The sequence below is a fragment of the Grampus griseus genome, assembly GCF_964374135.1.
Source record: "Grampus griseus genome assembly, chromosome: 20".
Classification (NCBI taxonomy): domain Eukaryota; kingdom Metazoa; phylum Chordata; class Mammalia; order Artiodactyla; family Delphinidae; genus Grampus; species Grampus griseus.
In genome coordinates this window covers 10,607,387-10,632,664 of record NC_139014.1, presented here as the reverse complement: position 1 = coordinate 10,632,664, position 25,278 = coordinate 10,607,387, and the positions used below count along the sequence as shown (strand labels likewise).

Sequence of the window (25,278 nt, the reverse complement as noted above, 5' to 3'; positions counted from 1 at the left end):
ATAGGCTAACTGGAAGAAGCCAGTCACAAAAGGCCACAGTGTTTCCGTTTCTGTGAAATGTCCCAAATGGGTAAATCCATAGGACAGAAAGCAGATTAGTGGTTTTCTGGGGGCTGAGAGGTGGAAACAGGGAGTGACTGCTAAAGAGGACAGGGCTTCTTTGGGGGTGATGAAAATGTGGAACTAGACAGAGGTAAGTGTTGCACAATTCTGTGAATGTACTAAAAAGTACTGAATTGTACATTTTAAAGTGGTAAAATTGTGTGGTATGTGAACTATACCTCAGAAATCGGGCAGTCTTATACTTCCTCCTCTAAAATTATACTTAAAGACAGAAAGGGCATGAGCAAGGGGGGAAAATATTTGCAAAGCATATACTTGACAAAGGACTTAAACTAGAAAATATCAAGAACTTTAAGTGTAGGTAGAATGGTGGTTCCCCCAAAATGCCCACATCTTAATCCCTGGAACCTGTGAATATGCTACATTAAATGGTAAGGACTTTGCAGGTGTAATTAAAGATTGAGATGAAATTATCCTGGATTATCCAGGTGGACCCTATCTAATCACATGCGCCCTTTAAAGTCAAGAATGCTCTGGGCTACCATGGGTCAGAGAGTGGTATAATGGAAGAGGCAGGATTGATTCTCTGGGGTGAGAAGGACTCAACCCACCATTGCTGGATTTGAAGATGAAGGTGCCACGAGCCAGGATATGGAGCAGCCTCTAGAAGCTGAGGAGGACGTCTGGCTCAACCACAGGGACATGTGGACCTCACACCCATACACTCAGGAGACTGAATTCTGCCGACAACTTGCACGAGCAGGGGAGCACATTCTCCCCTGGAGCCTCCGGAGAAGAAGCTGCCCTGCTGACACCTAATTTAGCCCAGCTGACCGTGTCAAATTTCTGACCTACAGAACTGTGATAGAATAAATGTGTTATTTTGAGCCACAGAGATTGTGGTAATTTGTTATGGTAGCAATTGGAAAAACAATGTACTTTGTAACTCAATAATAAGGTCAACAAATCCAAGTAAAAAATGGGCAAGATACCTGAACAGACACTTCACCAGAGAAGATTTATGGGTGACAAGTCCATGAAAGATGCTCGCCATCTTCAGTTGCAGATCAGACCTGCGAGATCCACTGTCACTGGAACAGCTGAAAATGAGCATACGGACCACACCAAGCGACAGCAAGGCTGGTAGGAGTGCAGTGTGTCACCCACTTTGGAAAACAGTTCGGTCACACACACACCCTCCATATGACCTGACCATATCACACTTGCGGCGTTTGCTCAAGAGAAATGAAAACATGTCCGTTCACAGACTGGTCCATGATTACATCGTCTTTATTCACAATAGTCAAAAACTGAAAACAGTCCTTACATCCATGTAAATTTAATAAATGTGGCACCTCTAGCCAATGGAAAACTATTTGGCAATTAAAAAGCACACCACATGGATAAATCTCAAAGTAATTAATTAATTAGACCAAAAGAAATACATGCTATATGATTCCATTTATATAAAATACCAGAAAATGTAAACTAGTCTATAGTGACCAAAAGCAGACCAGCTGTTGCCTGGGAACGGAGGTGTTGGGGGTAGCAGCTTAGTCTGCATAGCCCTTGGGCAGGGTCGGGGGGAGGGTGTATCTCCCACCACATGACTGACACCAGGCCTGGCTGGATGTTTTCCAGTCACCTTAGAGATGGGTGATACTAGGGTGTGAGGTGGGGACGTGACGGTGCTGCTTTGAGCATGCACAGTACAGCACATATGCACACCCTGCCTGGGAACGTCCAGGGGCCCATCAAGGAAGGAGTCCTGCTTCTGTGTCAGGGCCTCTAGACACATCCTCCTTACCCTGAATCTCAGAAGGACCGGCAGAAGCTTGATTGCAAATGCCCCTTTTATTAAAAATAATTGCACTTCAGATTAAGGGATCCTCAAGTCCTGGGAATTCTGCCGAGTGTCTAGGCCCACTTGTCAGACTGGTGGACAGCCTCCACCCCTGTTGTCGGGGGCAGCTGCCCAGAAAGCAGTCTGCAGCGGCCCCCCAGCTCTGCTTTCATCAGGTCAGAGCCAGGACCTTGGGGTGCAGGTACCACCCCATACCAAGCACCACCTCTGCGTCACAGGCAGGCAGTGGTGACTGACATTGCATGCGTCACAGTGACAGGCTACAGAGAAGCAAATCTTCCAGTAAACAGGGCACCACCCCTCAGGGCACTGACCCGACTGGGATCTGGACAGAAGACTCAGAAGAGCTGCTGGCCCAGAGCCTGGGGGGCAGACTCACAAGCAGATCCGGGTGTTCAGGGATGTCAGTGACATGCGATTCGGGGTAAGTGCTCTGACCCAAGGCCCACATACCGCCGACTGAGGGTGCAGGTGCTGGGCTGCCGGGAGGTCTGTAAAGGAGCAGCACACCACTGGGCCCCAGATTAAGACCAACTGATGAGGAACTGCTCTCCCATCGTCAGCGAGACAGGGATGTCCAGGGTCTGGGGACAAGAAATAGGAAAATTTGCTTGGCAACAGAGGTGGGGCAGACAGCAGACTGTGGACATGGGTGGACGGTGGACATGGGGTCTGACCTAGCCCTGGGAGCGTCTCGCTCTGTTCCCTCTGAGCACTCTTGGCAGTGGCCGCCTTAATTTGCTTTGGAAATGAGCTGCCCTCTAACCAGGGGCTGACAGTGTGGACACAGGCAGGGAAAAGATGTGAAGTGCGAGGGGACTGAATCTTCCCACTCCTCCCCGCAAGGATCAGTTCCTCTCCGCCCCTTGTAAGGCCTAAGTGTCCTCTCCCTTCTGGACAGGGAATCCCATGATGCCAGCTCAGCGGGCACCTCCCGCCCCCTCGCCCGCCCTCAGGGACAGGCCTTCTGGCCTCAAATGTAGGCTCTCTTGCCTCCGTGTCAGGGCTGTAGGTGAAGTTGGATACAGAAACGCCATTGCAGACGACTTGCTGGGGGGCTGTGGCCACCCCCAGGACGGTCACCTTCCTCAGCTGCAGGCCAGCCCCCTCACTGCTCACGTGCACCAGCTGGTTCACGATGGTGTTCTGGCCGAAGCAGAGAGACAGGACCAGAGGTGTGAGCAGATGGCCTGGGCCAGGAAGCCCCACCAGGGCAGGGCCTCTGGACAGCAGATGGGGAGGGCAGGTCGGCAGCACACCCCGTGCAAACCCTAGGACACTGGCGCAGTGCAGGGAACTCCAGCCAAGGCAGTTGGCCTACAGGCTCTTCTCCCCTTCAGTCTGCTTGACCCAGGGACAGGTGGCCATCCCAGGACCCCAGGCCAGCTCCCCTCACCAAGTCAGGATAATCACCCCAAGACAGCCCCCAGCCTAGGCGGATCCCAGAACTCACGTTCGTGGCCAGGAAGATGACCTGCGTGTACGCCCCACGGTCCAGCACTCCTAGGCTCTCCCCATCGTCCCAGAACAGCTCCCCTCGGGCCTCCCCGCTTGCAGTCAGGGCCACAGCCAGGGCCATGGGCTTCTTGCGGGACTCTGTGGTTGTGAGGCCAGGGCCCTGGGAGGGGGTGGCCCACGTCACTGTCCCAAACCTGGTGGAGGCCTCCAGACCCAGGCGTGAGGAGCACTAGGCTGGGACAGTGCCGTGCTAGAAGAAACCACGATCTGCAGGACAGCCCACGGCCGAGCGGCCTGGAGGCCCGTGGACACCTCAGAGGACGTGAGGCCCAAAGAGGTTTGCAGACTGACAGTTTTCTGAGAAAGGCCAATGAAGCAGGCCTCTCCTTCACCAGGCCCGGGAGCAAGTGAGTGCAAGGATGTATCCTGTCCTTCCCCAGCCCAGCTCATCCTCAACCCTCAGAAGGATCATCTCTGCCTGGGGACAGACCCCCAATTGAACAGAGGCATGTGGGGTCCCAGCAACCCCAGGGCTGGACAAATAGGATCAGGGGCCCGGCCCAAGTACCTGCATGGGGATGATGTGCCCGGCCCGGAGGTGGAGGTTGATGGTGTCCAGTGGGGCGGACAGTGTCACCCACTGCCCCTCGCTGTGGATGGCAGATGTGAGGGGTGCAGGAGGTGGGAGGCTGCCAAAGGCCTCCACTGGCACCTGGAGGGGGATGTCATGTCACAAAGGGTCCTGGGCATTGCCAAGCTCCTGTGCTGTTGTCGGGAGCTGAGAGCAAAGATCTGGCCACATGGTGGGGACAGAGCATGCGAGGCCTGAGCCAGGGCTCGGGTAGGGCAGGTCAGAGGACGCAAGAAGGGGCAGGAGTTTGGGAGCAGAACTGGAGTCCCAGCTCAGCTCAGTGGCAAGTCACCCACTCAGCCTCGGTTTCTCCATCTGGAAAATGGGTCCTGTAAGGCTCACACAGGATGATGCTGATGGAGCACCCAGGTGAGGGCCCTCATGTAGCCAGAACTCCTTTTTCACTCTGGTCCACACGGATGGTGCTGGAGGGAAGACCCGCTCCATCTCCCCCGTCCTCCCAAGTTTCAGGGCCCCAGGACTCACCGTCCGCAGGTCATACCACGTGCTGCGGGGAAAGTAGCCAGTGACCTCAACCTTCCCAGCCTTGAGCACCGGGGTGATGAGCAGAGCCTCCCCCCACAGGAGCTGGCGGTCCACTGTCCAGGTGCGGGGATCCTCGGGGAACCTTCAAACAGGAGGGATGGGCAGGGGGGCCTGGTGACCTCTGAGGTCAGTGGGCTCAAGGGACCCATGGGGAGGCGTGGACAGGAGCCAGAGGACCTGGGTTACATGTGGCAGGGCCGGTTCTGGCCAGCTTAAGTCAAGGCAGGAGCCAAGAATAACCTCTCCCTGCCCGACTACTTGGGCATGACCTGTTCACATTCCCTGTTTGCAAGTTGTGTTCTTGCCCACGTCTATCTGGCTCTTACCCCTGGTCTGAGTTTCTGTACATTAGGGACAGTGACTGTCATTTTATTGATAATGTTTTCTCCCATTCGATTGCCTTGACAATCTATGTTCAGAGCAGTTTTAATATTTTTCTGCTTATATTCAAAGAAGTGTTACTTTTTTTTCCTAAATGAAACCTCCTTCCCTTTGCTTTTTTGCTTTTGATGCTTAGAAAGCCCTCTCCTGACAGGTCATAGAGAAGCATTCATTTCTGTTTTCCTGCAGCTTTTCTACAGCTTAATTTTTGTCATTTAACTACGTAATCATTTGGAACTTAGGTTTGTACAGATGAGTGGAAAATAAGTTGATTTTTGCAAATAGCTAACTAATTACCTTACTACTGGAGGATCCTTTAATCCTCTGATTCGAGGTGCCATTTTATGGTACGGTAACTTCTTAGATATACTAAGTCCTACTTGGGGGATATCTATTGGATTTCTTTAGTGGTCTTGTCCCCTTAAGCCCTAGATGGATTCAATCATGATAGTCTTATAACTTGTTTTACCATCTGGGAGGCCTGGTCTGTACTCAGTGTTCATCCTGGGTTTTTCCGTTATCCAGTGCTCCCTGCCCTGAGCTGGAATCTAATGGGTGGGAACTGGGGGTTCAGGGGGGCACCTCAGTGGGGAGTGCCCAGATTTTGCTGCAACCTCCTTCCTCTCTCAGTGCCCAGAACACCCCCTGCAGCAGGTTAGCTGCCCTGGGGTCAGTGGGCCGGAGGCCATCACTCCCAACCCAGGCACTCACTCCAAGAAGAGGGGCCGGGCCACGGTCTCGCCTCTGACGTGGGCCCCATGGAACAGCGTGTAGAGATAGGGCAGCAGCATGTAGCGCAGGGCAAAGGCCTTCCTCATGGCTTGCTGTGCCGTCTCGCTGAACCTGTACGGCTCCTGCGGCTGCAGTGGAGGGAGTGGAGGAAGCACCTGGGATCTAGGACCATGGACTCCGAGGTCCCCCCACCCCAGGAGACCCAGCACTTTGGGCCAGCCAGTGCTGGGCTCATTGGCACAGAAAGTGGCATTCCCCAGGGCACGGCCTCCCCTGCTGCCCCCGCCCTACCAGGCTGTTCAGGCCATTGTGGTTCCGCATGAAGGGGTAGAAGGCCCCCAGCTGGGTCCAGCGCACACACAGCTCCTCCGAAGTGTTGCCCAGGAAGCCACAGATGTCGGCCCCCACCAGGGGCACCCCCAGCAGATTGAAGAGCAGGATTTCTGGAGGGCAGAGTCAGATGGGCCTCCAGCTGCTACAGTAGGAGCAGTCTAGGGCCAAGGAGCCTGACAGACATGTCTGTTGAACTGGCTGGAGGCAAGGATCCCTCCCAAAGCCCCTCCCACCCAGCCCCCACCTGATGGTCAGTACACCAATGGCCACTGCACCTTGCACTTGTGGTCAGCAGAATGACAAGCCGCATCTGCTCCCTAGCTCGCAGGGTGGGCAGGGCAAACTAGACCCCTTAGGGCTGAATTGTATTTCCCTCCAAAGTAAGTTCTAGTCCTAACCCCTGGTTGCCATATTTGGAAATAGGGTCATTGAAGATGTAATCAGGTTGAGAAGAGGACGTTAGGGTGGACCCTAATTCACCATGACTGGTGACCTTATCAGAAGAGGGAACCAGGTACAGGAAGCACAGAGGGTCCCAAACAAGATGAACCCAAACAGACCTACACCAAGACATAATTAAAATGGCAAAAGTTAAAGAGGATTCTAAAGGCAGCAAGAGAAAAACAAAGTTAATTACAAGGGAACCCCATAAGGCTATCAGCTGCTTTCTCTACAGAAAGGTTGCAGGCCAGAAGGGAGTGGCAAGATACATTCAAAGTCCTGAAAGGGAAAAACCTGCAACCTAGGATACTCTACCCAGCAAGGTTATCATTTAGAATAGAAGGAAAGATAAAGAATTTCTCAGACAAGCAAAAACTAACAGAATACAGCAATGCTAAACCTATCCTAAAAGAAATACTGAAAGGTCTTCTCTAAATAGAAAAGAAGCAAGAATCTATAGCAAAAAGAAAATCACAATTGGAAAGTAAATCACCTAAGCCAGCACAAAGATTTAAAAAAAATCAAAAATATTTTTGTGAAAGCAATGATAACTACAATGAACAGCAAAGGGATAAACATGAAAATGTAAGAGGACATCAAAATCATAATATGTGGGGGAGGGGAGTAATAAAATATAGATTTTTTTTTCAGAATGTGTTTGAGCCTGTATGGCTACAAGTCTAAAGCAAGTAGGTATAGTAACAGGTTAACATACTTGAAAAACAGGTTACCACAAATCAAAAACATAAAATTGATTCACAAAAACCAAAAGAACACAAGGAAAATACAAAAGAAAACCATCAAACCATAAAAGAAACAAAAAAGAAATACAAAATCAAATGGAAAACAAGGTCTAAAATGGCAATAAACACATATCAATAATTACCTTCAATGTCAATGGACTAAACGCTCCAGTCAAAAGACACAGAGTGGCAGATTGGATAATAAAACAAGAGCCTACAAGGTGCTGCCTACAGGAGACCCACTTTAGGGCAAAGGACACACATAGCTTAAAAGTGAGAGGATGGAAAAAGATATTTCATGCAAATGGGAATGACAAGAAAGCGGGGGTAGCAATACTTGTATCAGACAAAACAGACTTTAAAACAAAGCCCATGCAACATTTTCAGAGATCTTGTTTTCTCATCAGTGACCCAGGTGTAACCAACTCTTTCTCACGTTACAGGTCATTGAGGCTTAGTATTTTAAACTAAGATGGGAATATAAAAATACAGAATTCTGACCCATGCATGAAATTTGCTAGCTACTGTTTTCTACTGTAGCCATTAGCTGCCATTTCTTTAGACGCTGTGCTACTAAAATTTCCTAGATGACAGGGTTCTCATTCCTCTGCTAATAGGAATCTTTAGAAACTTAAGTGGCAGGGGTGTGCATGTGGGCTATTATTCGCTCAGAGTTGAAGATGAGAGGGGGATGGTGCCCTTGACTGTAGTGTGGTTACCTGAAGTAACCAAAGGTAACCTTGGGCTGCACCATGCTAAAGGGCAATGGGATCTTTGATTGTCAAAGTGAACATTCAAAATGACTTTTATTAACAACAAAAAATGATTAAATATAATTCTGTATCTTCAAAAAAATAAAGGCCATAAAGAAAGATAAAGAAGCACACTATATAATGATAAAGGATCAATATAAGAAGAGGATATTACACTCATTAACATATATGCACCCAGTATAGGCGCACCTAAATACATAAAACAAATACTAACAGACATAGAGAAATTGATGGGAATAAAAATAATAACACGAGGCTTTACCATCCCACTGACATCAATGGACAGATCTTCCAAACAGAAAATCAATATGACAACAGAGATCCTAAATGACACAATAAAACAGACTTAATATCTTCAGGACATTACATCCAAAAAAACCCCAGAATACACAGTCTTTTCAAGTACACATGGACTATTCTCTGGGATAGACTATATAAATACTAGGACATAAAACAAGCCTCAACAAATTTAAGAGGATAGAAATTATCTCAAACATCTTTTCTGACCACAACAGCATGAAACTGGAAATCAACCACAGAGAGAACAAATTACATGGAGACTAAACAACATGCTACTAAAAAAAAAAAAAAAAAAAAAAAAAAAACCAAAAATGGGCAGAAGACCTAAATAGACATTTCTCCAAAGAAGATATACAGACTGCCAACAAACACATGAAAGAATGCTCAACATCATTAATCATTACAGAAATGCAAATCAAAACTACAATGAGATATCATCTCACACTGGTCAGAATGGCCATCATCAAAAAATCTAGAAACAGTAAATGCTGGAGAGGATGTGGAGAAAAGGGAACACTCTTGCACTGCTGGTGGGAATGTGAACTGGTACAGCCACTATGGAGAACAGTATGGAGGTTCCTTAAAAAACTACAAATAGAACTACCATATGACCCAGCAATCCCACTACTGGGCATATACCCTGAGAAAACCATAATTCAAAAAGAGTCATGTACCAAAATGTTCATTGCAGCTCTATTTACAACAGCCCGGAGATGGAAACAACCTAAGTGTCCATCATCAGATGAATGGATAAAGAAAATATATACAATGGAATATTACTCAGCCATAAAAAGAAACGAAATTGAGCTATTTGTAATGAGGTGGATGGACCTAGAGTCTGTCATACAGAGTGAAGTAAGTCAGAAAGAGAACGACAAATACTGTATGCTAACACGTATATATGGAATTTAAGAAAAAAATGTCAAGAAGAACCTAGGGGTAAGACAGGAATAAAGACACAGACCTACTAGAGAATGGACTTGAGGATATGGGGAGAGGGAAGGGTAAGCTGTGACAAAGCGAGAGAGTGGCATGGACGTATATACACTACCAAACGTAAAATAGATAGCTAGTGGGAAGCAGCCGCATAGCACAGGGAGATCAGCTCGGTGCTTTGTGACCACCTAGACGTGTGGGATAGGGAGGGTGGGAGGGAGGGAGACGCAAGAGGGAAGAGATATGGGAACATATGTATATGTATAACTGATTCACTTTGTTATAAAGCAGAAACTAACAACAAAAAAATCCCAATGGGTCAGTGATGAAAATCAAAGAGAAAAGTTAAAAATACTTTGAAACAAATGATAATGGAAATACAGCCAAACAAAATCTGTGGGATTCGGCAAAAGCAGTCCTTATGGAGAAGTTCATGATGATACAGGCCTTCCTCAAAAAAAAAAAAACAAGAAAAATCTCAACCTAACCTACCACCTAAAAGAATTAGAAAAAGAAGAACAAACAAAACCTAAAGTTAGCAGAAGGAAGGAAATAATAAAGATCATAGAGGAAACAAATAAAATAGAGATTTTAAAAAAATAGAAAAAAAATCAATAAAACCAAGAGCTGGTTCTTTGAAAGGGTAAACAAAATTGACAACCCTCTGGCCAGGCTCACCAAGAAGAAAAGAGAGGACCCAAGTTAACAAAATAAGAAATGAAAGAGGAGAAATAACAACTGATACCACAGAAATATAAAAAACCATAAGAGAATACTATGAACAATTACATGCCAACAAACTGAACAACCTAGAAGAAATGGACAAGTTTCTAGATACATCCAGCCCACCAAAACTGAATCAAGAAGAAATAGATAGTTTGAACAGACCAATCACTAGAAGTGATATAGAATCTGTAATTTAAAAAAACTCCCTGCAAACAAAAGCCCAAGACCACATGGCTTCACTGGTGAATTCTACCAAACATACAAAGAAGAACTAATACTGATCCTTCTCAAACTCTTCCAAAAGACTGAAAAGGACGGAACACTCGCAAAGTCATTCTATGAAGCCACCATCACCAAAACCAGACAGACACTACCAAAAAAAGAAAATTACAGGCCAAAATCTTTGATTAATATACAAAAATTCTCAACAAAATAAAAGCAAACTGAATCCAACAACACATAAAAAAAGATAATACACCACGATCAAGTTGGATTCGTCCCAGGGTCGCAAGGATGGTTCAGCATATGCAAATCAATGTGATACACCACATCAACAAAAGAAAAAAACCACATGATCATCTCAATAGATGCAGAAAAAGCATTTGATAAAATTCAACATCCATTCACAATAAAAACTCTTACCAAAATGGGTACAGAGGGAACATATCTCAACATAATAAAAGCCAACATAATACTCAATGGTGAAAAGCTGAAAGCCTTTCCACTAAAATCTGGAACAAGACAAGGATGCCCACTCTCACCATTTCTATTCAACATAGTATTGGCAATCCTAGCCACAGCAATCAGGCAAGAAAAAGAAATAAAATGTATCCAAATTAGAAAAGGTAAAATTGTAATTATATGCAGATGACATTGATACTATATATAGAAGACTCTGAAGACTCCACACAAAAACTACTAGAACTGATAAATAAAGCAAGGTAGCAGAATACAAGGTTAACATACAGAAATCTGTTATTTCTTTACACTAACAATGAAATAGCAGAAAGGGAGAGTAAAAAGACAATCCCTTTTAAAATCGCATCAAAAAAAATAAACTTTGGGGAATTCCCTGCTGATCCGGTGCTTAGGACTTGGCGCTTTCACTGCTGTGGGCCTGGGTTCAGTCGCTGGTTGAGGAACTAAGACCCCACAAAGCCACACAGCACAGCCAAAAGGTAAAAAATAAAATACTTCAGAAGAAACCTGACCAAGGAGGTGAAAGACTTATATGCTGAGAACTACAAAACATTGATAAAGGACAATGAAGATGATTCAAAGAAATGGAAAGATATCCCATGCTCTTGGATTGGAAGAATTAATATTGTTAAAACGGCCATACTACCCAAAGCAATCTACAGATTTAATGCAATCCCTATCAAATTAATCATGACATTTTTCAAAGAACTAGAGCAAATAATCCTAAAATTTATATGGAACCACAAAAGATCCAGAATTGCCAAAACAACCCTGAGGAAAAAGAACAAAACTGGAGGCACAACCCTCCCAGACTTCAGACAATACTACAAAGCTACAGTAATCAAAACGGTGTGGTACTGGCACAAAACAGACATATGGATTAATGGAACAGAACAGAGAGCCCAGCAACAAACCCACACACCTATGGTCAAGTAATCTTCAACAAAGGAGGCAAGAGTATACAATGGAGAAAAGACAGTCTGTTCAGTAAGTGTTGTTGGGAAAGCTGGACAGCTGCATGTAAATCAATGAAGTTAGAACACTCCCTCACACCACACACAAAAATAAGCTCAAGGGCTTCCCTGGTGGCGCAGTGGTTGGGAGTCCGCCTGCCGATGCAGGGGACGCGGGTTCGTGCCCCGGTCTGGGAAGATCCCACATGCCGCAGAGTGGCTGGGCCTGTGAGCTGTGGCCGCTGGGCCTGCGCGTCCGGAGCCTGTGCTCCGCAGCAGGAGAGGCCACAACAGTGAGAGGCCCGCGTACCGCCAAAAAAAAAAAAAAAAAGCTCAAAATGGCCTAGAGACTTAAATATAAGACATGAGAGCACAAAACTCCTAGAAGAGAACATAGGCAAAACATTCTCTGACATAAATCATAGCAGTGTTTTCTTAGGTCAGTCTCCCAAGGCTATAGATATAAAAGCAAAAATAAACAAATGGGACCTAATTAAACTTATAAGATTTTGGACAGCAAAGGAAACCATAAGCAAAATGAAAAGACAACCTATGGACTGGGAGAAAATATTTGCAAATGATGTGACTGACAAGGGCTTAATTTCTAAAATATGCAAACAGCTCATACAGCTCAACATCAAAAAAACAAACAACCCAGTCAAAAAATGGGCAGAAGACCTAAAAAGACATTTCTCTAAAGAAGATATACAGATGGCCAATAGGCACATGAAAACATGCTCAACATCACTAATTAGTAGAGAAATGCAAAATCAAAACTACAATAAGGGACTTCCCTGGTGGCACAGTGGATAAAAATCTGCCTGCCAATTCAGGGGACACAGGTTCGATCCCTGGTCTGGGAAGATCCCACATGCCACGGAGCACCTAAGCCTGTGCGCCGCAACTACTGAAGCCTGCGTGCCACAACTACTGAAGCCTGCGCGCCTTGAGCCCATGCTCCACAAAAGAGTAGCCACCGCAAGTAGAAGCCCATGCACTGCAATGAAGAGTAGCCCCCGCTTGCCACTAGAGAAAGCACGCGAACAGCAACAGAGACCTAACACAGCCAAAAATAAATACAATTAAATCTTGAAAAACTACAATGAGGTATTACCTCACACCAGTCAGAATAGCTATCATTAAAAAGTCTACAAATAATAAATGTTGGAGAAGTTGCGGAGAAAATGCAACCCTCCTACACTGTTGGTGGGAATGTAAAATGGTGCAGCCATTATGGACAACAGTATGGAGGTTCCTTAAGAAACTAAAAATAGAGTTGCCATGTGACCCACTCCTGGGCATATATCTGGACAAAACTATAATTCAAAAAGATACATGCACTCCAATGTTCATAGGAGCGCTATTCACAATAGCCAAGACATGGAAACAACCTAAATGTCCATTGACAGATGAATGGATAAAGATGTGGTACATATATACAATGGAATATTACTCAGCCATAAGAAAGAATGAAAATAATGCCATTTGCAGCAACATGGATGGACCTAAAGATTATTATACTAAGTAAAGTTAGAGACAAATGCCATATGATATCAGGTATATGTGGAATCTAAAATATGATACAAATGAACTTATTTACGAAACAGAAACAGACTCACAGACGTAGAAAACAAATTTATGGTTACCAAAGGGGAAAGGGGGTGGGGGAGGGATAAATCAGGAGCTTGGGATTAGCAGATACACACCACTAAATATAAAATAGATAAACAATAAGGTCCTACTGTATAGCCCAGGGAACTATATTAAAAAAGAAAAGAGGAGGGAAAACACCATGTGAAGACAAGGACACAGGAAAAAGACCGAGAGGTGACAAAGGCAGAGGTTAGAGTGACACAGCCTCAAACCAAGGAGGGCCAAGGACTGCTGGCAACCACCAAGAGCTGGAAGAAGGAGGGATTCTGTCTAGAGTCTCAGAGAGGGCAAGGCCTTGCCGACACCGTGATCAGACTTCCAGTCTGAGAATAAGTTTGTTGTTTTTAAATCACCTGGGGTGTGGTACGTCGTTACAGCAGAGGGTCAGTGAGTCCCCTGAGTTGCTGAAGGGTCAGACAGCTTCCAGAGCATCTGGGCCCCGTGCCAATCCCACCACCGCTGGGCAGGACTAGAGGCTGCTGGGCTACCCTCTCCTCGTCTCCTTGGGAGCCAGGACCCAGACTGGAAGCCCAATGGGCAGGATGGGGCGCAGCCTGGGGCTGTGAGCAGTGCTGGTCTGGGTCACAGCAGGTCCTGGGAGCTGCACAGCCTTATTTTAGCTTGGTAACAACAGCTCACACCAGAACTGAAACCCAAGAACTAGACAGGTGGACACAAAGCCCAGGAATCCGGCTCTGGGGTGGATTGGCCTCCATGTGCTCAGGCTCGACCCACCATGCTGGCCCCAGGGTGAAAATCAGAGCCGGTCGGCACCCGTGGGCAGAGCCAGCAGCCACTTTGTGAAGGAGGAATGGACTTCTCACCCGAGAGCTCAGCTCGGCAGGACATCCCTGTGGCCCGAGGCTCTGTAGATGCATCGCACGTGGAAGCAAGCCTGCGACTATGAAAGCACTTCCAGGCCGGGGGTTTGGTGGAGGCTCTTTTCAGCTGTGACCTCTGGGGTCACCTCCATCCCCTTCCCAGGGCTCCTGAGCCATCCCTGGGCCTAAGATCTGTCTGTAGCATCAGAGCTCTTGGAACAAAAATCAAAATTTTCTTTGCAGGGTGGAGCCAGGCATTGAGACAAGAGGGGTGGGGGCACCCTTTGGACTGAGCTCAGATGCTATTACATGCAGCTCAGAATGTGGTCACCAGAAGGGACATTCTGATGTTAGCATGAATCCGAGACGGGGACATTGGAAGAGGGGCACCACAGGTGAGTCCAATGGCACATGAGTTGGCGACGGGCCCCATGCCACTGCAGCAGCATCTCTCTGAGGACCCAGCTCTGGGCAAACACGCCCGGAGAAGGGCCCACCCTCCCCTCCTTGCACCCCTCCTGACAGGTGTGCTCACCTGGCACGGAGTACGAAAGCTGCTCCCAGCTGCTCCACACATCCCCTGTCCAGTGGCCGGCGTACTGGCCGTGGCCGGCAAAGGTGGAGCGAGAGATCACAAAGGGGCGCATGCCCCGAGCCTTTACCAGAGCCCTGGGTGGAGCAGGGGCACAGAGAGCTGCGTTGAGCAGGGTCACCAGGAGCCCCACCACTGCCCACAAGAGTGGCTGGCAGTGCAGCAGGAAGGACAAGCTGGGAGCAAGGAGTTGGCTTGCTGAGGTCACCGCCACTGTCTGCCAGGCAGTCAGCCCTGCCACCTGACTTACCCTCGAAGATGCACGTGTCACGGGGAGGACAAACTCAAGGGGGCCAGAGGCCCTGGTCAGCCCTGGCCTCTCTGTCTCGTCACCATGCCCTTCCTCTGAGGCACCAGGCATGGAGCTGGGGTGGGGGGTGGGGGTGGGATGTAGGGATGGCTAGGGCCTCCTCCTCTCCTTCCTGCACCCTGGCCCCTCACCTGTGGGAGGCGAAGGCTTCGGTCAGGCCGTACAGGTTGTGCAGGTCGTAGTGCGTGGACAGGAACTGGTGGCTGGAGGCGCAGATGGTGGCTGCCCGGAGGGTCCCGCCAACCACCCCTGGAGGAGAGGGGGCTGTTTCCTTGGAGCCTCCTCCTGGCAGGCTGGTGCCCCCCACATCTTGAGAGACCCCTTGGGACACGGGGTGCGTCCCTGTACAGTCTCCACTTCTCCAAGGACAGGACAAGGCGATGCCGCAGGCTGTGGTCTGCACACCCAGACTTCATGTCTGCCTGCTCCTAACCATTTTTTTTTCCCTGTCCGACTGCCAAAGCCTGAAATACCCCCTCTGAAGGGTCTCGCCTCAGCTGCACATGCCCAGTCAGCATCACGTGGCTGGGGTCTCCCCACATGAACCTTACTCCCAGGGCACCCCTTGCCTTTCCCGGGCTGGCCGCTGCCCATCAGCTTCTCAGAAACCAGAGCTTTGAGTCTCCCAGACCAGAGAAGGAAATCCCTGATTTGAGCCATTAAATCCCCAGCCGACTAGTGCTGGGGGGCCGGCAGGTGGAGGCAGCTCACCTGGCACGTAGGGCGGGTTCTCCAGGTTGCTGTTGGGGCAGCCATCCACTGAGCCCCTCACAAAATTGGATGGCTCGTTCATGTCCTGCAAGAGAGGCCCTGGGGGTGGGTGCCCTGCCTGGTACAGAGAGTGGGGCTGGTCCCTGAGGCCACCGGACACCCAAGGGTGGGGCCACACTCACGATCCACATGCCGTCAAAGGGCACCTGGGCGTGGAACTCGGCCACCATGTCCTGCCACCAGTCAAGGGCCTCGGGGTTGGTGAAGTCAGGGAAGGCGGTGAGTCCGGGCCACACCTGGACGAAAGGCCAGAGGGGAGACAGGGCCCCTGGAGCCTGCACGGAGGCCCTGTCTGTCCTGACTGCAGGCAGAGCCGTAGCCTCACTCATCTAACCCAGGGATGGGTGGACTGCAAGGGGAGGAGCACGGGGAGAGGCCCCAGAATCTGCACTGCTGGGAGCCTTGCCAGCCTCCCCTCAGGCTCGACCCCCTTCCTCCTGGTTCTGGGCCTGCCCTGGACCGGGAGGTCAGGAGTCTACTGGGTGCCCCACCCACCGGGAAGGCCTGGGAACCATCAGGAAGCCCCTGGGGGCCCAGAGGATGTGGAGGACCCCAAGGCCTCCGCAAGCATCTGTGGAGCTTGTTTCTGAGCTGCCCGCAAACAAGGGCCCCTGACAAAAGGATTCAGGGTGGTCTTCCTTGTCAGGGGCCACTGTCACCCCCAGCTGTCACTGCCGCCCCCCCTGCAGCCCCACTGCCCAGGGACCCCTGCTTTCTCCCCCTCGCCCCCCAGGCCCTGCTGTACCTGCCCAATCAGCGGCTGCCCAGTCTCATTGGTGATGAAGACCCCCCGCCTCAGACCCTCGTCGTAGGGTCGATAGGTCCCGGCAGGGCTGGAGCTGCTGATGGCAGGATCCTGGGGAGAGAAACCAGTCAGAATGAGAGAGAAATGCCCAAAGCCTCGGCACCCATCGCTGGGAAAACGGGAAAATGCTCTCGATAAACGTTAACGAGGCACAGGTGGATGTGCCCTGGATGCGCCAACGCGCTGCGTGTGCGTGGACGTGCACGTGACCCCGCCCCCATTGCCAAAAAGGGCGCACCTGGATGCAGGCGTTACTTTTGCTTTAAGGGCCCAGAGTTTCACAAACGTTCTACAGGGAGCATTTATTTCATTTTGAATAAAAAAGAAAAGGTCTGCGTCTGCCCTCCCCGCTCCCTGCTCTGAGTGGACCTGGATGCTGCTGCCTTCAGAGGGGCTGCAGGGATGGAAATGACCATCAGCCCAATTCCAAACGGATTTCCTCTCCTGAGGGGTTGTCTTGGCTCCCCCTCCCCTCCTCCGGCCCCCCAGCTGTACCAGACCCTGAATCACACCCCTCTGGCTGCAGGGACTGGCCCAGGGAAGTGTGTCTGTCTGCTGAGCCACTCAGATCCTGCCCTCCTTCCCACAAGCTGACTGCAGGGAGGCAGGGCCAGGAGTCTCACGGAGCTTCTGGGGTTCCAGCCGCCCTGGCACACAGCTCCACCCGGCCCTTGCTTTAAGCTGTTCAAGTAACCTACAGCCGTAAGGATCCTGAGCCACAGACAGATGTCTCCAGGGACATGACTGGATAGCAGGAGTCAAGTTTATAAACCTGATATTCCCTCGATATCAAAGACCCTCAGAAACATTCTCAGTGACCATGGCCACCATGAGGACGATGCCACTGAAAGTTGGAGCCACCAGACACTGGGCCCCTCTCCTTCCAAAAGAGCCTGCTTCCTGTGGCACAAGAGGGGAGGAGGCACTCACAACAATCATGATGTACCGCCGGCCACTTTGGTGGAGCTCCTGCACCATGGCCGGGAAGTCCCCAAAGCCGTCCTTGTTGAAAGTGAAGTCCCGCCTGGCGTCCATGTAGTCCAGGTCATTCCACTGGACGTCCTGCAGCCACAGCACAGGGTGGTCGGGACCCAGGCTCGTTGCCCCCGCCCCACCCTGGGGGCCCCAGGCCCCTCCCCGGCACTCACCAGGGGGAAGTGTGCCCTGGTCATGTTCTCCACAACCTGGCGGGTGATGGCGGTGGAGGAGTAGCCCCAGCGGCACAGGTGGAAGCCCAGGCCCCAGTACGGTGGCATGAATGGGTAGCCTGGGAGCCAAGGCGACCGTGAGCGGGCAGGAGGGGCTGGGGAGGGAGGGGCCGGGGGCCAGGGCCAGGGAGAGGCCTACCCACGATGTCCAGGTACTGCCGCACCACGCTCTTGGGCTCCGGACCCAGGAAGATGTACACATCCAGGATCCCGCCTGTCGACCTCCAGCTGAGGGCCGGGCTGGGCTGCAGGACCACATCTGGGGGAAGCAGACCTAGGGCTCAGAGACAAATACTCACCCCCCTTGCCCAGGGCCTTCGGCACTGCACCAATGGGCCAAACCACCGCTGGAGAGGCGGGGTCCTCCCACAGGGAGCTTGGGGGCCCTGGGACAGTCACTCTGAGCCCAGCTTGCTGAGATCCTTGGAGCAGGACAGGAAGACGCTGAGCAGCTGGGCCTGGGGCCCCTTTTTTTGGCCTCAGCCCCACCCCACCCAGGTCAGAGGTCCCAGAGCTCACCTTAGAAGCACTGAAGGACAGAGCTGGCAGAGGCCACAGCCCAATGGTCATTTCTCCGAACAGTGTACGAGACCCGACCCCCTGCCTCCTCCTCTACCTCCAGCCTGTCAGATAGGTGCAGAGAGCCCCAGCCCCCTCTACGAAGGAGGGGGTGTGGCTGCACCAGGGAAACCCTGGCTGGCAGCTCAGAAGCAAAACTGGCTGGGGCATGTGGAGGGCCCCAGTACCCCCTTGCTTACCCATGGCATTGCTGTTCAGCAGGAAGACCCCGTGAGCTAAACCGCCATCCTCCAGGCCCAGGTAGAAAGGGTGAGATCCATATAGGTTCACGTCGGGCTGGGACATGGCAGACACCCTGCTTTACGTCCTGGCCCATGAAGCCCCTCCGATTGCACACCCCTCCCTGGCCGCCCCTTTACCGTAGGGGCGACGTCCCTGTTCCAGAGAGTGACCTTGGTCCAGTTGGTGCTGAGCATCAGGGGCCCGAGGTGTTCGGCGAGGCCCGTGATGTGCTGGGACGGCAGGGAGGTGGACAGCTGCAGAAACTGGTCGGCGAAGAACAGGGGGGCCACTGTGGTGTTCAGCCTGCCAGGAAGAGACCAGGTGGCCTCGCACAAGAAGCCAATGGCCCCACGAGCCCTGACCACAAGCAAGTGCTGGGCAAGGGCTGCCCAAAACCCTTACAGTCCTGGGAGTCGTGGCCCTGAGCACCTCCCAGGAGGGCCAAACTGCTCCCAGACATCGTGGAGCTGCCCAGCCGGGGGCAGTTAGGGTGCCCCGAGGTTCCATGGGATCAAGAGGAAGGCAAAAACCACGTACAGGGTCCCTCTCTGCATGGCAGACGCATCACGGCTAATTTCATGGGACAAGTTCCTGCCGCACCCCACCAGCCCGTGTTAATACTTTGCTCACCTGCCTGTGGGTGTCTGTGCGTGTTCAAGACCAAGATCTGATAAAATGCTTAAAAAACTTCTCTCCAAACTCCGCTTGCAGGTCATCTTCTCAGAGAGGCCCCCCAGCTGCAGAGCCAGCCCACACCCTGCATCTGCACAGCCCGTTTCTACCTCCCTCTGCTATGTCAGTCCTGCTAGCAGGTCCACAACACCCGGCCAAAAAATGAACAGGCCACAAAAGAAAGAAATGCACTTCACAAGGCAAGTGCTCTGAAGATTTGGGCAAGTCCAAGGTCCCTCCTTCTGAGCGTGTAGCAGAGTTCGGTGCAGAGCAGGGCCTTGTCAGCCAGCACATATTCGTGTAGGACTATGTGGGCAAAGTGCATGGGATGCGTCCTGGGAAAGGTGCTTGCACAGCCCAGCGTCAGGGCCAGCGGGCAGCCGCGGCAAAACTGCTGACCCCGTGGCTGGGGGTATGGGCGGGCGCTTCTGGGCCAGAGCGACACCGGACACTTGGACTCACAGCCACAGCGTTTGAGTCTAAAAGATGCTTCGGTGCATCTAATACCTGGGGGGTGGGCTGGGGGGAGGTGAGGGCGAGACCAAGCAACACCCTTATCCTCTCCACAAATACCCCTGAGCTCTGCTGTGGGTCAGAACTGCTCTAGGAGCTGGCGGTTCAGGAGGGAACAGGAAAGGCTCCTGCCTCAGGCAGATGGCAGCCATGGTCCAAGCAAAGGTAAGGTCCCGTGGGGGCACACAAACCCCGGAGGGACATGGAGCAGAGTGGCCGACAGCACGGACGCTTCGGCTGGGCTCCGTCACCTGCCAGCAAGCACCTGGACTCTCTATGTCTGTCTCTCCATCTGTAAAGTGGGGATAATAACAGCGCCTACGTCCCAGTTGTTATGAGGATTGGACGAGTTAATCACTGCAATGCCTGATATACTGATGTGTAGTATGTGATAAATAAACAAGAATAAAGCAGGCTTGGGGTTGCTGCCTGGAGTGGGGTTGCCACTTTAGACTGGACCAGGGTTTCTCAGCTGAGGCACTACTGACATTTGGGCCGATCGCTCCGTGTTCTGGGCCGGCCTGTGCATTGTAGGGTGTTTAGCAGTATCCCAGCACCCTAACGCCCAGTGGTGACAACCAAAAATGTCTCCAGCTGTTGCCAAATGTCCCTTCTGAGAACGGGCCTTTGAGGGCTCGGGGTGGAAGGAACAGCAAGCACCAGGGCCCTGCGGGGCAAGGAACAGCCAGGAGGCCAGAGCAGGAGGGTGGACTACAAAAGGGTCAGGGACGATGCCCTACAGCTCCCTAACCCTCCCAGCAGATAGTGGGCACAGAAACTGGGCACTCACAGCACCCGTCCATCCAGCTTCCGCCGCACGATCACCCCGAAGGGCTCCTCTGAGAACTCGACGCTGTAGAGCGTGGACGGCGCCTGGCTGCGGACACGTGGGGTCTCCAAGGGCACCTCATAGCGCTGGTTGGTGGGATCTTTGATCTAGAGGACGAGAGCAGTGTCATGAGGCCCTTGGTGGCTGGCTGCCCTGCACACCTGTCCACTCCATCCTTCACCTTCCAGAGAAGCAAGGCGTCAGTTCAAGTCTCAGGGTGGCCGCACACAGCGTGTGGACAGATTGGTCCACATACCTAAGCCTGTTTCCTCATCTATAGAGCCAGGAGAGCACCTCCTGTGGGGTGTGCCAGGTAAGACACAGGAAATCTGGATTTCAGATAAACAATTTTTTTAGTATAAATACATCTCAGATATTGCACAGGACATGCTTACACTAAAAAAAAAGACTAATTCCTGGGTTATCTGAAATTCATATTTGTATTTTTATTTGCTGAATCTGGCAACATTTTTCCACCTGGCATATCTAGTCACAGGGTGAACGAGAAAACATAATTAGAACACCCAGCCCTTGTCTGGTACATAGTCATCACTCAGTAACCCACGGCTGCCATCAGTTACTTTGTTAAAATAACAGGGCCGTACTGAATTACGTGCTTCAGCCTCTCTCACCTTTGTGTCTGCACATTCATTCAGTTGACAACTTTTTACTGAGCACCTAATATGTGCCAGGCACTGTTCCAGGGGCTGGGAAGCAGCAGGGAATAAACCAGACAAGAGGCCCTGCCCTCAGTGGCTGGGATCCCACTGCCCACTGCCTGGAACCGTCCCCCTTCCTCCCTCTCCACCTTTCCCCTTCCTGACTCCTACTTTATGTCCCAGCTGGGATGTCACTTCCTGGGAGCGACCTAACCTCCCACCACCTTGCCCTGAGCCCTGTCCCCTAGAACATGTTGTAGAACCTCCTAGTGACTGTCTTAGCGGCCCACTGTTCCCTGAGCATAGGCACTGTGTCTGCTCACACCCAGACTCCAGGTGAGGGCATAATACACGTCTGTGCATAAACAAACACCCCGTAGAGTCTGTCTTTATCCACTGTCCACACACTCTCTGCCCCTGCCCAGCCCCCGCCCGCCCACCGTGAAGTGGAGCCGGCTCTCAGTCTCCACCAGCACGTCCAGCCGCAAGGTCATGATGTCCTTGGGGAAGAAGGTCGGGGTGGCACGGATCAGGGTGGCTGTGTAGCCCGTCTTGGTGGTGGTCAGGTTCTCCAGCCTGTAACTGGGATAGTTGGGAGGGAAGAAGCACCAGGGCTGCCCCATCTGGGTGCCCGGAGGCCACCTTGCAGGCATGTAGCAGCAGCCCCGGGCCTCACACTGCTCCTGGGTGATGGCCTTGTCTGGGGCGCAGTCGAAGCGGCCGTCGGGGGGCAGGTCGCACTGTGTGGGTGCTGCCCTCTGGTTGCCGTGGCGCCGTGGGACAGGCTGGGGCCCTTGGCCGCTGGCTCTGGGCTGGCGAGCTGGGTAAATCTCCTCTTGGGAGAAGCTGTGCAGCTCTTGGGGGACCACGTCGAAGTCATGAAGCAGGATGTGCCCCAGGATGGCCAAGGAGACTAGGGCGCAGACCACCAGCAAGAGGCAGGAACGGGGTGGCCACCTCATCATGTGTGGGCAGCGGGCCCAGGAGGCCTGCAGACAGAAGAACCAGGCTCAAAGGGACGGCAGCAGGGAGTGGCCGGGGCCTCAGGAGACTCTCAAAGCAGCTTCCAGACATGAACTTGTGGCCAGCCCAGCAGCGCACAGGCTAGAAGTGAGGTCTGGTGAGGAAGCAGGGCAGACCTGGGGGAGGGAGGAAAAAGGAAAAGGAGAGAAAAGTCCCAAACAGGGAGTTGCAGAATCCTGTGCATTGTGAAGTCTTCTAATATGTTACAAATAAACGCATCTAGAATGTCTGTAAAAATAACCTAATAACACACAAAGACCCACGTGATAGATCAAGTGGAACAAACAAGTTCCCACAGTAGATAAGTCCCGCTCCCGTATGAAGACTGGCCGAGGTGAGTCTTGGCCAGTGGGGTGGAAGCGTTCCCTCCTTCCGTCCCTCTTGGGCTGACCAGGACGTGGATACAGCCTGTGAGGGGTCTTGGGCACTGCAGCCCAGGTCAACACTCAGGGACAGCCAAGCACAGAAGAAAAAGCCTGGCCCCCAGGACTGGGCAGGCGGAGCCCCTCCCCGCCCCTGCAGTCAGGCTCGTGTGGGGTCTGGTTCTGGGTCTCTGTCACAGCAGCTGCACTGGAGCCTCACTCTGGTTACTTTGGTACTAAGACTGTTCTTACCTGTGTCTTGATTATCTGTATGTTCTAAATATTTTATAGGGAACATTGCTGGTCCAGCTCCTCCAAGGAGCAGCACACACTGATATGGGACTAAATATGCAAGGATTTTATTAGGGGGGTCCTTTTTATCTGTCTGAGAGAAACTGGGGAGGTTGCCAGAGAGGGTTGAGAGCACCAACACACCCGTGCAGGTCTGACCCCGTGGGAGGGCGGTGTGGATTCAAGAGCCCCAGACTGCCATGTAGGTTAGGGAAGCTTGGGCAAGGCCACAGGGTTGGGATTCCTTGAGCCAAAGTTGGCCATTAGAGGGGTCCAGGTCTCCCAGAAGCGGCCTGCCCTAGCGTTAAGGGCCGGGAGGCAGCCCCTCGCAGGAAATGCAGTGATGATTTCAGAGCACGGCGGCTGAGCCTGTCAGTGAAGCTCCCTGTGGTGGGAGGTCTGTGAGCTGCATTCTCATGGCCTCCAGAAACATGCAGGTGTTGGGGAAATGTCACACGCCAGGCAGAAGTGCGCCCAGGTCACTGAGAGAGTCCAAGCCTGTCACAGACACACACCGGTCACCTGGAACATTCTGGCCACCATGGGTCACCAGTACGTTAGATGCAAGAGTGAACTGTTTTCATTCACAACACTTATGACACCAAAAGCGTGGAGCTTTTTCTCAGCAACCAATTTTCCCATTCTCTGGACACCAGCCGGGTGTCCAGCAATTCAATTCAATTCTGACATGAACTCCCAGAGTTAGTGCAGACCCCACAGGTTGTGGGCTCAGTCCCACAAGACTTCCCCCACTTCTGACACTAACCACAAGTCCCAGGTTGTCACCGGCTCTTCTGACCAAGCCACTATCAATTCCGGGGTTCACACAGCACCCCTCACCTCCTCAGGTTCAACAACTGGCTAGAACGACTCACAGAACTCACTTACTGTTACCTGTATATTATAAAGGATACAACTCAGGAACAACCAGAGGGCAAGGTATGGGGAAGGGGTGCTGAGCTTCTATGCCCTCTCTGGGCTGGCCACCCTCTGAGCACCAAAATGTGTTCACAAGCTTCGAAGCTCTCCAAACTCCAACTAGTTTAGGGTTTCATTATGTAGGGCATGAACGATGAAATCACTGAGCGCTGGTGACTAACTTAATCACCAGTCCCCTCTCTTAATCAAGAGCTTCTGGCCCAGAGGAAGCCCAGGAGAAAGTTCCCACCCTCGAATCCTGCCTTGGTCCTTCTGGGGACTAGCCCCCATTCTGAAGCTATCTACAAGCCCCCAGTCATCTCATTAGCATATAAAAGACACTCTTACCACCCCCAAGATTCCAGGGTTTTTAGAAGTTGTGTGCCAGGAACTGGAGACAAAGACTAATATCTCTTTTTTTATACCACATAGTGTCCCAGCTTCACCTGACCCTGCCAGACACATTTGTGATCATAATGACTCAGAAACTGAGGAACTCAGAGTGGAGTCCAGGGGTCCTCACTTGGGAGCTCTTGGGCAATGACCTCAGCCCTTCCCACCCAGACTTCAGAAGCTGCAGAGGTGTCCAGAAGCACGGCCAGGGCAGCACCCCATGCCCTTCCCTGCTTCCAGTTTACAGACAGGGAAGAGAGCCTAGAAAGGGGAAGAGATCCTAAAATGGGGAAGAGCCACACTCACAGCGCTTGACAATTTAGAGAGAAAACGGGGAAGAACTGAAGGTCAGTAGATCAAGTGGCACTGCTGACCCAGTGGGTCGGTCACCCCGCCTTCAGGTAAGTGTCTCAGAACTGCTGCTTCCCCAGGCCACGGTGGTGGTGTAGACAAGCTGGGTTCAAAGCCCAGCTCCACCACCGGCAGAGGGAAGTAAAGGGTTCTCAACCTCCTGTGCCTCAGCTTCCTCCCTGTGAACGGGGGCAAGCGCAGCCTTCCTCGCCCAGCTCGGGGGCAGTGAGTGGGAACCGTGGAGTTTCCGGGGTCCCCGATGTTACTGGGGTCACTGTCGTTACTGCTGCCTCCTGCCGCGCGCGGCCCTGGCACGGTGTGCTCAACTTCTCCAGTAGGAAAGCACTGACCAATCCCTCTATCGTTCGACCCCTCCCATTTCGGGCGTCACGACTGCCCGCACCCGCCAAGCCTCCACTCTGTGGGGTTGCCGCGGACCTCCCCTGCCCCGCCGTTCGCTGGGACCACTGCAGCCCGGGTCCAGCAGTCAGGTCGGCTCACCTCCGCGCACGCACGCCCGGCCCGTAGCAGCAACTTCAGGATCCAGCGCCCACTAGAGAAGCGGCGGCGGGTCACGTGACAGCCCCCTGCGCAGGCGCCCTTAGTGAGTGCTCGCCTCGGGGATGCGCCCTCTGGTGGCGGGGCGCTTGGTGGCGTCCTCGCCCTCCTTGGGCCTCGGCGTCCCTGGAACGTGGGAGGGGCTCAGGGGGCGCGCACCTTGCAGGGG

General features: G+C 51.8%; 1 protein-coding gene across 1 annotated transcript; it reads right to left on the bottom strand.

The window, feature by feature from the left end:
* Window positions 1–1,345: 1,345 nt before the first annotated feature.
* GAA (alpha glucosidase) lies at window positions 1,346–25,141 on the bottom strand. Its single transcript, XM_082679495.1, has 20 exons — window positions 25,053–25,141; window positions 21,654–22,202; window positions 20,516–20,661; window positions 18,678–18,843; window positions 18,498–18,594; window positions 17,879–17,998; window positions 17,680–17,798; window positions 17,462–17,593; window positions 16,472–16,582; window positions 15,849–15,962; window positions 15,667–15,751; window positions 15,087–15,204; window positions 14,589–14,722; window positions 5,967–6,118; window positions 5,655–5,803; window positions 4,503–4,644; window positions 3,954–4,097; window positions 3,381–3,545; window positions 2,921–3,073; window positions 1,346–2,511 (listed from the first exon to the last, which is right to left on the bottom strand). The coding sequence occupies exons 2-20, from the start codon at window positions 22,176–22,178 to the stop codon at window positions 2,452–2,454; spliced, it is 2,832 nt and encodes a 943-aa protein (XP_082535621.1). The 5' UTR covers window positions 22,179–22,202; window positions 25,053–25,141; the 3' UTR covers window positions 1,346–2,451.
* Between the last annotated feature and the right edge of the window lie 137 nt (window positions 25,142–25,278).